This window comes from Phocoena phocoena, chromosome 16, assembly GCF_963924675.1.
Source record: "Phocoena phocoena chromosome 16, mPhoPho1.1, whole genome shotgun sequence".
Classification (NCBI taxonomy): domain Eukaryota; kingdom Metazoa; phylum Chordata; class Mammalia; order Artiodactyla; family Phocoenidae; genus Phocoena; species Phocoena phocoena.
The window spans coordinates 33,317,553-33,335,443 of record NC_089234.1 but is presented as its reverse complement, the minus strand read 5'-3'; the positions used below and the strand labels follow the sequence as shown (position 1 = coordinate 33,335,443).

At 43.3% G+C, this 17,891-nt stretch overlaps 1 protein-coding gene across 2 annotated transcripts in view; it reads right to left on the bottom strand.

The window, feature by feature from the left end:
* The window catches only part of MYOF (myoferlin), a 157,710-nt gene that overhangs the window by 104,794 nt on the left and 35,025 nt on the right, over positions 1-17,891 (bottom strand). For both annotated transcript variants that reach the window (XM_065893870.1, XM_065893871.1), the window contains exons 4-5: positions 15,033-15,141; positions 10,455-10,542 (exon numbers count right to left, since the gene is read on the bottom strand). In XM_065893870.1, coding sequence (XP_065749942.1) covers positions 10,455-10,542; positions 15,033-15,141 — 197 coding nt within the window. The remainder of the gene's footprint in view (positions 1-10,454; positions 10,543-15,032; positions 15,142-17,891) is intronic.

Genomic DNA, 17,891 nt, shown 5'->3' with positions numbered 1-17,891 from the left:
TGTTTATGGCAAAAGAAGGGGTAAATCGTAGCCCTTTGTGGTGCTGGACTCTGAACAAATCCTCTTTAAGCTCTTGATGGATGTTCCAGAAACAGACTGCAGGTAGCAAAGGCCAATTTCTTCTGGAAACTTCTACTGTCAGACTTTAGGCTGAAGGGATGGATCAGAGGGAAACCACACCAAGTCCTGTCTACCACCTGCATCTCTACGTAGCAGCAAAAGGCTGTCTGAGCAGGAAATCGCCCCTTTATGTGGCAGGAAGCTGCACAGAAATTAAACAATGCTAACACCCTAAGTGTTCCACAAAGAATGACCAGGGCCCTTACGGCACTGCCAAACACACCCTTCTGCACAAGCTGTAAAATTACCCAACACTAGCCACTGAACTGGCGTGCCCTGCCCCATACTGAGACCCAGGCATGCCGTGGAACACAGCCAAGAGGATCTACAAAGTATGAGTGTTTCATGACCACAAAAGGCAAAAGTTAGGAACTGCTGACTGAATAGGAAGTTGCTGGTTGTATTCGCTTCCTAGGGCTGTTGTAACAAAGTAGCACAAACTGGGTGACTTAAAACAACCAAAATTTGGGCTTCCCTGGTGGTGCAGTGGTTGAGAGTCTGCCTGCTGATGCAGGGGATGCGGGTTCAAACTCCAGTCCGGGAGGATCCCACATGCCGCGGAGCGGCTGGGCCCGTGAGCCATGGCCGCTGAGCCTGCGCGTCCAGACCCTCTGCTCCGCAACGGGAGAGGCCACAGCAGTGAGAGGCCCGTGTACCACAAAAAAAAAAAAAAAAAAAAAAAAAAAAACCAAAATTTCTCTGACAGTTCCAAAACCCAGAATTCCAAAATCAAGATGTTGGCAGGGCCATGCTCCCTTAGAAGTCTCTAGAGAAAAAGACTTCCTTGCCTCTTAGTAGCTGGTGGCTCCTGGCAATCCTTGGTGTTCCTTGGCTCATGGCTGCATCACTCTAACCTCTGCCTCTGTTGTCACATGGCCTTCTCCCCTGTGTGTCTGTGGGTTCTCACCTACTCTCATAAGGATACCGGTCATTGGATTTAGGGCCTGCCCTAATCCAGTATGACCTCATTTAACAGATTACATCTGCAAAGACCCTATTCTCAAAAAGATCACATCCTGAGTTTCTCTGTAGACAGGACTCCAGTGGCCATCTTTTGTATCTTTCCAGTTTGTTCTTTCTATGACTCCAGTCCACAGTGTGCAGTCACACAGGCTGCCCCAATCTATGGACCACATCACATCCCCTGCCCCCCACTTCATGTCCTTTTGTCCTAACCTGTTAGATTCTGGGATCTAACACTGCAATCACTCCTCTAAGTGCCCCTCAATCCCTCCCTTCCCCTCACTTCATCGTACTCACCTGGTTCACTTGACTCTCCACTTACTATACTCATTCACAAAGGTAACTGAACTTGAACACACACCTTACTGACTAGTGTCACTTTAATTGCATGATCTCAAACCTTCAGTGGACTCGCAGGATTGCCCAGCTATCCTACCATGTTTCCAAAGTACCTATGTCCAAGTTCTCCTAAATCCTGGTTTGATATGGCCATTGATTAGCCAACAAGGTCAAATCCCTTCACCGTTCTGAACTCCCACCTGTTTTGCACCTTGAAAGCTTCCAACATTCTCTCTATCCTTCTCACCATCAGCTAGCGACCTTCCTCCTTATTTCACAGAGAAAATAGGCAATCAGGGTGGCTAGGACTACCCTAGCCAGCAGGCTTCTTTATCCAAACACTTCCCATGCCTCTCATCTCTTCCACCTAAGCACCAATTGGGCCACGATCCCACCTAATCCTCTTCCATTCCTTGATGGAGACGCCTTTCTTTATGAATATTTTTGCTTTATTTGTTTTGTCAATATTTACTATTTCCCCACAGCAACCCTGTTTTTCCAGAGTCCTAGAATGCCAATCTCTTCCTGTGATATTAATTTTGCTTCTCATGACGAGGTCTTGTTAAATGGTCATACTGGTTAAGGCAGAATTTAATTACCTTGGGCCAAAGGTCATTGCAAAATCAGGAGAAGGCTGGTATGGTATCATCAGTGGAAGTTAAAAAGTACAAAGCAGAACACGAGAGAGTAAGTTTCTAAGCATGAAGACATTTTGGAGATAATATGCCGATTTAGCTGGAATGTTGAATAATAACTTTGCTGGGTTTCTCACATGCTAAAAGTCATATAAATAAATATCTGCATTCAACCATAAGCAATTCATTACCTTTCACTCTGATTTTTGGGTAAATGGCACTATATGGGCCCTGAGAATCTTCTGGAACAGTTCCAATACATTGACCAAAGCAAAGGTACCGTAAAAGTGCCTGTAACCAAACAGTGATGCAAACACAGGCTGGCAGGGAAATTCTGGCAGCATCTATCTTTGACTGATGGAGGCTGTGAGCCAAGCTTGGAAATGCTGCCCAAAGAGCTCTGCCTGGATCAGGACAAGATAATGTTAACCAGATAAAATGCTCAACTCCATGGCTTCTCAAAGTGAGCTCCATAATCAGCCTTCATGAGGATCTCCTGGAAGCTCGTGTTAACCATACAGATTGGGGGGTTCCCCTTCAGATCAGCTAAATTAGACCCTCTGGAGATAGGTGCTGGAAATCTGCACATTTAAAGATTTCCCCCGATGATTTTACTATGTCTCTAAAATTAAAGAGCCACTTGTTTATTATCATCACTTCAACTTTCCTAAATAACCTGCGGGGGTTGGGGGGGGAATGGCCTAATACAATCAGTTTGCTGGACAAAGCCAATTAGAGACCTAATCGTGCAAACAGTGCCTGCAATGATGTTCTAACACATTGATCACGTTCCAGGGCAGCTCTGAACAAGACAGTGCCTTGTTCAGAAAACTTCCCATGGATCCTCAAGGTCTGTTCATCAAGGACAAATGTCTCAGTCTGGCACTCCCAGCCCTCAAGAACATGCTTCCCTTTTATTACTCCTCTGAATGAATCAGTCACTTTGGCCTATACACTAGTGTTCACCAAAATGCGCCTCTTGAACAAAAATTTAAACCATATCTATTGCTCATCCATCATTCACTCATTCATTCATTCAATCAACCATGCATTTATTGGACACTGTGGTTTTCCAAGTGCTGTACTAGGCGGTAAGGATACACAGTTGAAATACACAGCTGAAAAAGCACTTTCTCTAAGAAATTGTTTCCCACATAATAATTAGCTTAGTCTTCCCTTGAGGAATTTATTAGATTCAGCTCTGACCTATAGTTATTCATGTTTATATCTTACCTTTCTACTGAAACACAAGCTCCTGGTGGCAAACAATACCTTTCTCACCTCTGTATGCTCTATAGACAGGTATCAGTAAACGTTTTCTGAACCAGATTGAATTTAACTTCAAGCAAAGTGACTCTGGTGTTCATGGAATGAAATGAATTTGAAGTGGCCAACTCTAGCTATGAATGGTTTTCGTTTTTTTCTTTTTTTTTTTTTTTTGCACTTCTAGCATTGAACAATGTATACTTTTAACAGATTGTTCTTCAAAAATAGATGTGATAAAAAAAAAATAAAAAAAAAAAAAAAAATAAAAAAAAAAATAAAAAAAAAAATAGATGTGAGATTTTAAAAGTAGTTTATTCTGGTCATGGGGATGTAGGCTCCAGTCAAGTTAAATGACATCTGGCAAATCAAGTTGGCAAAGTAACAGGTTTTCAGAAGGTCAAGCCAGTGGCCTGAGTCAGCCCACCCCTCTGTCATGGGGAAAGTCTCAGAGGCAGGCAATGAAAAGCAGACCTTCTGACACCACACACTTTCAGTTAAGCCACCTATGCCCCAGGCTCTTCAACCTTTGTCATTTTGAAATAAGAGCTTCAGGAAAGCATTCCTTAAAAGGGAACCCCTTAGATACAAACCAAAGACCTGATCCATGAAAGCAATCATTGATAAGCTGGCCTTCATTAAAATTAAAAACTTCTGCTCTGTGAAATACAATATCAAGAGAATTAGAAAACGAGCCAAGAAGTGGAGGAAACATTTGCAAAAGACACATGTGATAAAGGACTGTTATCCAAAATATACAAACAACTCTTAATCTTAAAACTCAACAATAGGGACTTCCCTGGTGGTGCAGTGGTTAAGAATCCACCTTCCAATGCAGGGGATACAGGTTCGAGCCCTGGTCTGGGAAGATCCCACATGCCGCAGAGCAACTAAGCCCATGTGCCACAACTACCGAGCCTGCACTCTAGAGCCCATGAGCCACAACTACTGAGCCTGCGTACCACAACTACTGAAGCCCATGAGCCTAGAGCCCATGCTCCGCAACAAGAGAAGCCACTGCAAATGAGAAGCCTGCACACCGCAAAGAGTAGCCCCCGCTTGCCACAACTAGATAAAGCCCACACGCAGCAACCAAGACCCAACGCAGCCAAAAAATAAGTTAATTAAAAAAAAAATCAACAATAAGAAAACAAACAACCTGTAAAAAATGGGCCAAAGACCTTAACAGAAACCTCACCAAAGATATGCAGTTAGCAAATAAGCATAGGAAAAGATGTTCCACATCATACGTCATCATGGAAATGCAAATTAAAACAATGAGATACCACTACACAGCTATTAGAACGGTCAACACCAAATGTTGGTGCAGCAGGAACTCTCATCCATTGCTGGTGGGAATGTAAACTGGTACAGCCACTTCAGAAGGCAGTTTGGTGGTTTCTTACAAACTACACATACTCTTACCCTATCACCCAGCAACCATGCTCCTTGGCATTTATCCAAAGGAGTTGAAAACTTAGGTCCATACAAAAACCTGCACATGGAAACTTATAGCAGCTTTACTCATAATTGCCAAACTTGGAAGCAACCAAGATATCCTTCAGTAGGTGAACGGATAACTAAACTGCGGTACATCCAGACAATGGAGTATTATACAGCACTGAAAAAAGAGCTATCAAGTCATGAAAAGACATGGAGGAACCTTAAATGCACATTACTAAGTGAAAGAAGCCAATCTGAAAAGACTGCATACTGTATAATTCCAACTCTGTGATACTCTGGAAAAGGCAAAACTATGGAGATAAAAGATCAGTGGTTACCAAAGGTTGGGGGTGTGTGCGGGAAGATGACGAATATGCAGAGCACAGATGATTTTTAGGGCAGTTAAAATATTCTGTATGATATTATGATGATAGATATAGACTATTATACATTTGTCCACACCTGTAGAATGTAAAACACCAAACGTGAACTCTAAGGTAAACGATGGACTTTGGGTGATTACGATGCGTCCATGCAGGTTCATCCTTTGTTAAAAAAAAATGCACCATTCTGGTAAGAGACATTGATAATGGGGAAGGCAATGCATACGTGGGGGCAGAGGGCATTCGGGAAATCTCTGTATATTCTTCTCAATTCTGTGGTAAACCTAAAACTTCTCTTAAAAAAGAGTCTTAAAAAACCAAAAAGCAAAACCCAAGAACCTCTGAAGTATTCAATTCCCGTGGTCTACGGTCATAATTAGTTTCTTCAACTTGCAGAGGTGAATTTTCCTGAAAATCTTCACTTTTGTGTTCTATCATTAACATTTCAAATTTCTTCTTTGCAGATCCCACTATGTGGATGGTAACCTTTAAAATCAATATCAGTCGTGGTGAATAGTGGTTATCGTAGGTTGGGACTATGAGAGATTTGTATGTTCCTGTGTCTTATATTCCCTGTGATGTTTATATTTTTATAAGCAGATATGCTTTTGAACTCAAAAAACACCCCCAATGAGTTCATGATTTAAAATTTGAAAAGATCTATTGATATTTAAATTAGAGGGAGTGGACTCGTTACTTTTATACAAAATGGTAAAGATTTTTAAAGAGTCAATTTAAGGAAAGTGAAAAAAACCAGTTTCTTGGCCAGATGTTCTGTTTATGTTAAGGTCTGTGATGGCAGGAGGTGTGGCTGCCTTGCTGTTATTTCTGTCTCATGTTTATTGCTCTTATTTCCCCCAAGACTGTAAGGTGTTGGGTTTTTTTCCTTAGTGTCTTCCTTAACATGGAGTTGTACTAAGTACTCAAAGATACCTTTGCTTAGTTGAATTTCACATTAAGACAAAAAAAGTTTTATCTTAAAACATCCAGATAGGAACTTCCCTGGTGGTCCGGTGGTTAAGAATCCACCTTGAATGCAGGGGACGCAGGTTAGATCCCTGGTCGGGGAACTAAGGGACAACTAGAGAGCCCGCATGCCACAACTACTCAGCCCATGAGCTCTGGAGCCCACGCACTGCAACGAAAGATCTCACGTGCTGTAACTAAGACCCTATGCAGCCAAATAAAAAAAAGTTTTAAAAAAATCCAGATAATCCAGAACATTAAAAGATTTTTTTAAGTTTCTTTTAGCCAGATTATGAAATCATTATCCACCACGCCACCAGCTGTGGTGAATGTTAATCTCATAGAACAAAGATGGCACTTCCAGATCAAAGAAACCTGTTCATTTTTCAAATAAATAAATTTCACTCTGTCATTTCACACTTAAACATAAAATTGCCCTGCGGACACAGCTCATTTGCAGGCCAGCATTTGCTAATGTTCTCTGAAATCCAAATAAAAGGAACCCAAGTTCTGGCTCATTTCCTATCTCCGTCCAGCAGTATCAGGTATTAAAAAGAACTTCTGAGGCAGACCTTGGCCACCTGCCATTGGAACCCGCTGGAAACCAGCTAGCTTCCTAAGAGGATGGGGGACTCGGTCCACAAGCACTGCTGGAGCTTGACGTGTGCTGCCAAGACAACCCAAGAGGTGAGGAGAGGAGCCTTGGGCAAAGGGAGCCTGGACGGCAAGGGTTTTCTCCCCAGTGGGTTTAAAATTTCAAGAGTTAGTGCTTTTCTCATTTCTAAGGAAGCAGTCTTTGCTCTGGGGAAATGGCGTGTTTTCTGAGCTTGGGCTTACAAAGGTCCATCTCAGGAGATGGGACCTCCCCCTACACTCCCAACCGCTTGATAACTTGCTTATTCTCAAAGTCTTCCTGGTCCATTAGGACACAACCCACCCCCCTTTTTTAAGATATTTAACAAAAAAACATTTAGTCATCTCAACATGACTCTGAGCCAAAGCAGATCATTCTTTTCTAATAACTCTGCTTCTTAGAGGAAACAATTTGAATGTTCATACAGACTGTGGCACTCAACTGAGCTCATAACTACAGCTACCCAGAATTGTTTTTGTGATAATAATAATAATAAAGACCACATTAAGGTAGAACTTACTCTATGCCAGGCACTGGGCTAAGTGCTTTCTACGCATTATCTCATTTAATCCTTGCGACCACTTCATGATGTGCTACTGTTCTACCCCACCTTACAGTAGAGTAACTGAGATTCAGACAAGTTTAGTGACTTACCCAAGGTCACACAGCTAATTAACAATAGACATAGCATCTAACCTAGGCTAGTGTGACCCCAAAGCCCTTGCTCTTATCCATAACGTTACACTTTCAGAAAAAAAAAAGTCTTGTCTCCAAACCTGGACTGCAAGTTCCTGGAGGGGAGGAGCTGTATTTTAAAGAATTACCACCCTCACTGCAGCACTGAGCAATGGGTAAGGAAACCCAGCAACCAATTTCTGTACCCCATAAATACTAAGAAGTTGTGTGATGCCAGTTCACTGTAAACTATAAGTTTACTCTTTCTACTTGAATGAACCTCAGTGCTATTTTTTTCCTAAAGGCCCGGCTCAAGGGGTACCTCAAAAGGGCCCATTTAACATTTTGGCTCTTGAAATGGAATAAACATAATGAAACTGTCTTTTATCTACCAGTATACAGGGCTGAATAGTGTCCTCCCAAAAGTCTTGCCCATCTGTAACCTCAGAATGTGATCTTATTTGGAAATAGGGTCTTTGTAGATGTAATCAAGTTAACCTGAGAGGACACTGGATTAGGGTGGGCCGAATCCAATGACTGGTGTCCATATAAGACGTGAGAAATTTGGACACTGACACACAGAGAGAGCTCCACGTGAAGACAGAGACACACAGGGAGAACATTGTGTGATGACAGAGGCAGGGACTGGAGTGATGGGTCTACAAGCCAAGGGACACCGAGGATTGGCAGCAACCACCAGAAGCTAGGACACAGGCATGGAACAGAATTTCCCTTAGAGTCCTTGATTTCAGACCTCTAGAACCCAGAACTGCGAGAGGATACATTTCTATAGTTTGAGCCACCCAGTTTGTGGTACTTTATTACAGCAGCCTTAGGAAACTAATAAATAGGATCTGGCTTAGGAAAAATATCAGTGTAAGAAAAGGCACCCTGGTCCTCCCAATTCAGAGGCTACACCAGAGAGCCCACCAGTTGGTGCTGCCTTTTTGGGCCCGTAAGTTCCTACTGTCCTTCCGAGGCCGAAGCAAACGCTGGTGACAGCGGGCATCGGCGGAGGAGAAAGAAATTGGTCGGACCACTTGGTTCAGCTCCTGCTGGCGTGCTGCTCAGGACTGTGCTGTTTCCTCTGTGGTGTATCTGTCATCACTGCTCCGGCAGCAAAGGGAGCCACAGATGTGCTCAAGCCACCCACAGGGCCCTTGCGGGGCCGAGAGTGTCCAAGGACAGAGCAGCGCGCCCGTGGCGCCGGTGGGCAGAGGGTGGAGGCAGAGCACGTTGCTGATGTGCTGGTACCCTTATAAGAGGTAAGGGGCTATGTCAGGCCCAAATGTCCCCAAGGAAGAAGGGGCCAGGTGACCCATGCTGGACACACAACTACATGGTCAATTAATGGGCCCAAACCTTAATATCGGGTCATCTGTGGGCTGGGCAAGCAGGGGCAATGGCTGGGATGGGGCTGAGGCAGACAAGACGTCACACAGGAAGGGGGCAGAGACATCACAGGGCAGAAAGGGAGGTGCTGCCACAGGTGCCAAGGAGACCCCTCAGGTGACCAGAGAGCTGAGTTCAGAACCAAGAAAAACTCAGAGAAGCCAGGACCGGAAGAGCCAGGCCTGGCAGGAACCAGGGCCAGGGTGCCCACCCTGGCTGAGGGATTTCAAGGCGGGGCGAGTGGGCCCTCCCTCCCTGGGGTGCACGCCAAGGCTGGGAAGACGGGGGCGTCTGGTGAGACCCCTCCGCACAGAGGAAGCTACAGAGACACGTCTAGCATCCCGTCACCCTGGAAAGACGCTAAGAGGAGGTCGGACTCAGCTGTGTGAAAGGCCTGACTGTCTTGTAGACTGCCCTCCACCTGCGGCCCAAACCCCACCCCCCGGAGTCCCACACCCCAACCCCATCCAAAGCAGCATCTGATGACCCTGAATGACCCACAACCCACATCCGCGAACAAAGAGCACAAGGTGGGTTGTGCGGCAGGAAGCACCTGGTTAAAGGACCGAGGGGCTGTTCGGAGGCGGGAGGGGGTCAGGGCCAAGGGAGAGAGAGGCTCCAATCCAAGGGCTCCGACCACGAGACTGGTGGCTGAGAGCGCAGCCTGGTGATGGTACATTTGGGAGGTGAAGACACGTGAAGAGAGTACAGGCCACTCCTGAGACTCAGAACCAGGCAACGGTGTATGGGGTGCAAGCTACGAACCCAAAGCAAAGCCCTGCCTGGGACCTTCTGCTGGATGGGCTCACGTGAGGCTGCTCAGTCATGTAACCAAGCAGGACCCTATGAGGCCTTCCCAGAACAGACCCCGCCCGTGTCCTCCGCCTGCCTTTTGTCTGTAGAAAAACTTCAGTCACAGAACAAATTTAATCAGAGAAGTGAGAAAATGCAGAAAGAAAGAACAGTCAAGCAAGACAAAATAATACTACTTCAGCCGTTAAACAAAGTCCGGGACCTTTACTTCTTCCTCAAGGACTACAGATACTATTCTGAGCCGTGTCCTTTGAGCTGCTTTGCAGATACTGAAACCCCCCACCAGGTGGGAGGAGTTAACTGTATGCTGTCCACAAGCACGCAGACCCCAGACCCGTTGGAAACAGGAGGTTGATGATGCTGACTCCCAACTACCTCACCATCAACCCATCAGAAGAATGCCCACGAGCTGATCACGCCCTGCTCCTTGAACATTGTAAGATTCCTCACTACCCCCTCCAGGGTGGGACACACAATCTTGAGCGCGTGAGCCCCCTGTGGCCCCCTTTGCCTGGCAAAGCAATAAAGCTATTTCTTTCTACTTCACCCAAAACTCTGCCTCCAAGATTTAATCTGGCACCAGTATTCTGTCACCGAATTTTGGCAACAGTAAAGGACTGCCTTGCTGTCCCCTCTCCTTTGAAGGGCATTTGGTAAACTCTTGTAATGTCCAGTTCAGGGCAGCTCCACCTGCCTCATGGGGCCCTGTCTAGGTGGGCAGGGAGCTACAGATAGTATAGTGACAAGGAGAGCTTCCTTGGAGAGTCCTTGTGTGCCATTAGTAGATCCTCCCTGGTGTAGGCTGGGCCTTCAGGAGGGTCAGCTTACCTCCCAAGCCTGGCACGCTGGTCCCACTGGGGTCATCCGGATGTGGAGCTGAAGGTGGATCATAGCCGATCACCAGGTCAATGGTGGCCTGGGTAGAAAAAATTCGTGGCAGACAGAATCAGTGCAGGGCATCAGAATGCTATAGACTCAACACAAACCAATTCAGCAGGAGTAAAATTTCGAGCAGGGGTGAGCAGGGGGATGGGAAAGTGAGAAGAGAGAGAAGGACGACATACCCTCCACTGTTCATATCTTCCCACCGTGTGGGCCCAGGTGGAGTGGACGCACCTGGGAAAGCAGTTACCTGGTACAGGTTGCCAAGTGTATCATTGCTAAGGGGCAGCCTCATAACTGGAGGAAAGTTTTGCGACAAGGAAGCTTGAACTCTTAACAAACCTCCTTCCTAGGGTGGAGATGGCCTCCAATCACAGAATTACAGTCACAGAGGATCATTCTAAGTGTTTAAGTTTTTTTGTTTGCTCATTGACGTCTTTGTTAATTGCTGAAATTTATTTTCACACTTCTCTCCAAAAAGAATTTTAAGTGACTAACAAAAAGTTATAAAGCGATGTGATTCATAAAATGGGGTTCAAAAAAAAGGGAAACAAGTCTGATTAAAGAGGAAACAAAGATGCAAAACGTGAAGATGAAGGTAAGTGCCATCCCTCTTGCATTAAATATGACCCCAAGTTGGCTAGAAGCCAAGGCAAGAAGGAGAACATAAAATGTTATACATAACCTTTCATTATCAGAAAGGAAGAAACATACTAACTCGTTACAGGAGATAAAATTATTCCTATTTTTAAAATCTGAGTTAAATTTCTCACGTGGGGCATTATTTTAGGGCAGAGTTTCCTATACTTTCATATTTTGTGAACCGATAAAATTTCAAAAAAGTTTGCGAGGGGACTCAACATAGGGTCGCTAATTTTTATTTTGCCAAACACATGCCCTCAACTACCATCTACTACTATAATCATTTCACAAAATAAAGGACTTTTAACAGCAAAAGTGAGGAAAGATAAACCTCAAAATAAAAGAAGTCCTTTGAAAATAAGAATGGTACACACACACACACACGTTATCAGATAAAATACAGGACATAAAATTTGGGACATATTTATAGTACAAAATTGTTCACTGTTTATCTGAAATTCAAATTTAAATGGGCATCCCACACTTCCATTTGCTACTTTTGCTACATCTGGTAAACTCTCTCTCTCACTCACACACACACACACACACACATTGCCCTGTTTTTTCCCATCTGTCTGCTCATTAGTAAATACTCCCTCATGGATCAGCACATTCTTTGCCAACTTAAGAACTATGACCTGGGAGACACTGAACAGGATAATAAATGATGCCTCTGACAGCAGTTTCTTGGCAAATATAGAATCATAAGAGCAGCGTCTCACGGCTACAACCAGGCCACAATAGGAACACCGAATGCAATGAGGGGCTCAATTGCCAAACTTGAAGAATCCACCTTTCAAACCCAGAAGAGTCCATGAATGGCTCGACCTCTGTATCAATGGCTTCCCAATAACTTCAGGATCCACCGAGGTGCTCCAGGCCCTCTTACAGGGGTAAGGGGATACCAGGGGGCCAGGCCTGAGGCCCTCACTCTTCCTTACTCCATTCAATGACTACAATTCTGCCATTTCAGGGTTCTACATATGCTTTCTTCTCTGCTTTAAAGAGGAAAAAAACAGCCAGAAAAATCACTGACTTGTACCATCTTCCCTTAGTATCATTTCTCTCAGCCAGTTTTGGGTAGACAGACGATAGCTGACATTCTGAATTTACATTTTATGATTAGAATGCTAATTCACAGCAAACCTATAAGTTTTGGAGACTAGACCAGCAAAACTGACATTCCTAATGGGCATTAATGCATTCTCGCCTTTAGGGATGGCCTCTTTTAAATTTTCTCCCTTTGCCCAGGCTCCTAAACAAAATATTGACAAATTGTTTGGAAAACGAAGGGGTCAGAGGTTAACAGGGCAAGCATATTAGCTTTATGAGTGCTTGTTAGCAATCTTAAGAAATCTGAGAGCAGTGATACTAGAATCCATTTTTTTAAAGTGCACTTGAAAAAGAGTCTCTCTCTTCTGGTCTCATATCAGACAATATCAGTGTGTACTTGTTTAGAGAGGCTGTGATCAGAAAACGTTCAGCTGCCAGTGGAATCATAAAGACCATGGGGACCTCCTTGGTGGCTCAGTGGTTAAGAATCCTCCTGCCAATGCAGGGAACACGGGTTCGAGCCCTGGTCTGGGAAGATCCCACATGCTGCGGAACAGCTAAGCCCGTGCGCCACAACTACTGAGCCTGCGCTCTAGTGTCCATGAGCCACAACTACTGAGCCCACGCGCTGCAACTACTGAAGCCCAGGAACCTAAAGCCTGTGCTCCGCAACAAGAGAAGCCACTGCAATGAGAAGCCTGTGCACCACAACGAAGAGTAGCCCCTGCTCTCCGCAACTAGAGAAGCCCCGTGCACAGCAATGAAGACCCAACGCAGCCAAAAATCAATAAATTTAATTTTTTAAAAATCATGACATTAACATCTTGGTATTCTGGTCTAATATTAATGAACTACCTTCTACAGAATGCTTCAAAGAGTATCTGATACACAGAGCTGCACTCACCATACAAATGTTAACAACCAAGTGAATATGCCCAGAGCTGTACCAAGAGAGGGTCCCACTCACGCTACAGTATTCTGATATAGAAAATCAAGTTTATCTACTTTGTAGTTCTGTCAATATGAGTACAGGATGAGGCCATATCATTTGTAAATGCACCTATTTACCTCAAAACCAGTAGGGAGAGAATGAAAAAAGGAGCTGGAGGAATCAGGCTCCCTGACTTCAGACTATATTACAAAGCAACAGTAATCAAGACAGTATGGTACTGGCATAAAAACAGAAAGAGAGATCAGTGGAACAGGATAGAAAGCCCAGAGATAAACCCACGCACATATGGACACCTTATCTTTGATAAAGGAGGCAGGAATGTACAGTGGAGAAAGGACAGCCTCTTCAATAAATGGTGCTGGGAAAACTGGACAGGTACATGTAAAAGTATGAGATTAGATCACTCCCTAACACCATACACAAAAATAAGCTCAAAATGGATTAAAGACCTAAATGTAAGGCCAGAAACTATCCAACTCTTAGAAGAAAACATAGGAAGAACACTCTATGACATAAATCACAGCAAGATCCTTTCTGACCCACCTCCTAGAGTAATGGAAATAAAAACAAAAATAAACAAATGGGACCTAATGAAACTTCAAAGCTTTTGCACAGCAAAGGAAGCCATAACCAAGACCAAAAGACAACCCTCAGAATGGGAGAAAACATTTGCAAATGAAGCAACTGACAAAGGATTAATCTCCAAAATTTACAAGCAGCTCATGCAGCTCAATAACAAAAAAAAAAACAACCCCATCCAAAAATGGGCAGAAGACCTAAATAGACATTTCTCCAAAGAAGATATACAGAATGCCAACAAACACATGAAAGAATGCTCAACATCATTAATCATTAGAGAAATGCAAATCAAAACTACAATGAGATATCATCTCACACCAGTCAGAATGGCCATCATCAAAAAATCTATAAACAATAAATGCTGGAGAGGGTGTGGAGAAAAGGGGACACTCTTGCACTGCTGGTGGGAATGTGAAATGGTTCAGCCACTATGGAGAACAGTATGGAGGTTCCTTAAAAAACTACAAATAGAATTACCATATGACCCAGCAATCCCACTACTAGGCATATACCCTGAGAAAACCAAAATTCAAAAAGAGTCATGTACCAAAATGTTCATTGCAGCTCTATTTACAATAGCCCGGAGATGGAAACAACCTAAGCGCCCATCATCGGATGAATGGATAAAGAAGATGTGGCACATATACACAATGGAATATTACTCAGCCTTAAAAAGAAATGAAATTGAGCTATTTGTAATGAGATGGATAGACCTAGAGTCTGTCATACAGAGTGAAGTAAGTCAGAAAGAAAAAGACAAATACCGTATGCTAACACATATATATGGAATTTAAGGGAAAAAAATGTCATGAAGAACCTAGGGGTAAGACAGGAATAAAGATGCAGACCTACTGGAGAACGGACTTGAGGATATGGGGAGGGGGAAGGGTGAGTTTTGACAGGGCGAGAGAGAGTCATGGACATATACACACTAACAAACGTAGTAAGGTAGATAGCTGGGGGGAAGCAGCCGCAAGGCACAGGGATATTAGCTCGGTGCTTTGTGACAGCCTGGAAGGGTGGGATGGGGAGAGTGGGAGGGAGGGAGACGCAAGAGGGAAGACATATGGGAACATATGTATATGTATAGCTGATTCACTTTGTTATAAAGCAGAAACTAACACACCATTGTAAAGCAATTATACCCCAATAAAGATGTTTAAAAAAAAAAAAACCAGTAGGGAGAGTGTGTGTGTGTGTGTGTGTAGTGAGCTACTTATAATTTCACACTCTTGTCTCAATGAACCTTTGCAAAGCCATCTCCCTTCAAAGCCATTCAACAAGAGGGAAATGCTCACCCCAGTCTCTTGCCCCCTTTCGTTTAGCAGGGAGATCAGTTTGTAGGGCAGCGATCGGCTCTGGTTGCCAATCAGGTCTTTCAGGGCTACGGTGGCCGTGCCAATTAACCTGCAGGGGAAAGGAAAAAGCACACAGTTACCCACATAAGAGGCATGTTTCCATTTCCACACTGGACCTCCCAATCCTCTTCCTATTCATCTGCGAGCATCAAAATCACTCAAAATGAAGCGTGGGCCATTTTGTGCTCTCCCTAGCAGGGTATTTTGGCGGTAACCATCACACAGCAGCCACCATGTCTCCATAACAAGCAGTCATTTCAAGAGTCAAACTATGGTGCCTGGGAAATTTCAAGTCACAAATGAGATCGATGGGTGAGAGACAAAGACTGAATATAACCTCGAAGAATACAGGAAGAGAGAAAAGTAGGACAAAGTTTAGGCATTCTTCTGTAATGGACATTTAAAAGGATTCATAAAACATTGTCCACTGTAACGTGTTAATATGTTGTGATACAAAACAAAAGGGAGTTTAAGGTAGCAGAGGGAATTAAGGTTGCTAATCAGCTGACCTTAATATGATTAGACTGGGCCTACCCAGATAATCCAGGATTGAAAGCAGAAGAGGGTGACGGGGAAGAGGCAAGAGACTTGCAAGAAACACTCAACAAGCTGTCACTAGTTTGAAGGGACCACAAGCCAAGGAATGCAGGCGGACTCTAGAAGCTGGAAAAGGCAAGAAAATGGATTCTCCCCTAGAGCCTCCAGAAGGAATACAGCCCAGCTGACACCTTCATTTTGCAGGTAAGCCCACTGGACTTCAGACCAGTAGAGCTGTAAGGTGGTAAAATTGTGACGTTTTAAGCCACTAAGTTTGTAGTAATTTAAAGCAACAACAGAAAATTAATACAGGTCTCATGCAGAAGTTTTTCTCACTTTCACCTTATTTCCTAAAATTTTTTGATTTTTGTTTGTTTCTTTGTTTTGTTTCCATCATCCTTCATGTAGGTAGTAGCAGTAGTAAACTTCATCTCACGTAGGCCATGGTCTTCAGAGACTGGCTAATTGATGTAGTAATGGGCTGAGGAAACCACACAAGAACATAGAAAATCTAAGCTTCCACCTGGGCCAGGTAACACATGGTTCAGAAGCTGCTTTGGTGTAACAGATATCTGACCGAATGTGAAAGTCCGAGTCCAGGTTAATGGAAGAGCGTTAGGAATTCACTGACTCAGGCCTGGGCACTGATGCTGTCTGATGTGTACAGCCTCAACGTAGAAGAAATGACTTAAAAGTGCATAATTTGTAAGTTTGCTGATTGCTTTTCATTTGAATAGTATCATATAGTAAAAGTGGTATAGGAAATAATTTTAATGGAAATAGTTTTGTGAAATAAAGGCCACCTGGGAACATTCGAGCAATAAAAAAAACCAACATTGTCCACTGTAAAAACATCCCCCCGAGTAAACCTTCTTGCAGTGTAAATAGGTTGCTAGTTTACTGATGGGGTAACTTGGTAACTCACATGCTGTGGAGCATCATTCAGAAGTTGGATGTATGCACTTCTTTCTCTTCCTGGACCCCAGGGGATTATAGTCAGCCTCTACCGCTTACCCATCCACCTCTTATTTTTTTGTTGTTATATTCTTTCATTTGTTTTATTTTTTAGATTCCACACATAAGTGATAACATACAGAATTTTCTTTCTCTGTCTTACTTCAGTCACTAAGCATAATACCCTCCAGGTCCATCCACGTTGTTGCAAACAAGAAAATTTCATTCTTTTTTATGGCTGAGTAATATTCCATTGTGTGTATGTGCCACATCTTTTTTATCCATTCATCTGTCAATGGACACTTAGCTTGCTTCCGTATCTTGGCTATTGTAAATAATGCTGCTATGAACATTGAGGTGCAGATATGTTTTTGAAATCGTGTTTTCATTTTCTTTGAATATATACCCAAGTAGAATTGCTGGGTCCTATGGTAACTCTATTTTTAGTTTTTTGAGGAACCTCCATACTGTTTTGTTTTGTTTTGTTTTTACAGTGGCTGCACCAATTCACATTCCCACGAACAGTATAAAAGGGTTCCCTTTTCTCCACATCCTTGCCAACATTTGTTGCTTGTGGTCTTTTTGATGACAGCCATGTTGACAGGTGTGATGTGATATCTTACTGTAGTTTTGACCATCTACCTCTTAGCGCACATAACATACCGGTACAGAAGTACACCTGTGTCCCTCCTTACTATAGTGAAGCTCCTGAAAGGCAGAGGTTTTTCCTGTTCTGTTCATTCCTCTAACCCCAGTGCTTGGAACATAGTTTGCTTATTAATAGATATTTACTGAATGAAGGAAAGAAACATTTTTGTAGTTAGGGCACATGATCAAAAAATTTACAGAACACACATCCCCAGGGAGTTGGTCAATATAAAAGTGTAACCTGTGGAATATAGTCTGTAAATTGGGGTTATAACACACAACATGGTATGAGAGTGGGTGAATTGAAAGAGTTCCCTTTGTGAAATGCAATAAAAAAGCAAAGAGAGTCCAGGGGTGTGCTCTCAGTATAGATACTGAAAAAGGAAAAGAGAAATAGTAAGAATTTTTAAATGCTATTTACTTATATCTTGTCTATATTTGCAGCGACTTATACTAACAATAGCAGATATGATAGCCTGGATTATCGTTAGCATAAAGTTAGAAAGCTAAATATCAAGTCCTCAAAATGACAGGAGAGATTACTTATACCAAAAACCCCACGGTGAAGAAACCGTAGTTGAGAATAAAAATAGCTCTGGGCTTTCAGGCAAAAACAATAATCAGGAAAGATCCCCCTGTGGAGAAGTATTCATTTCATTG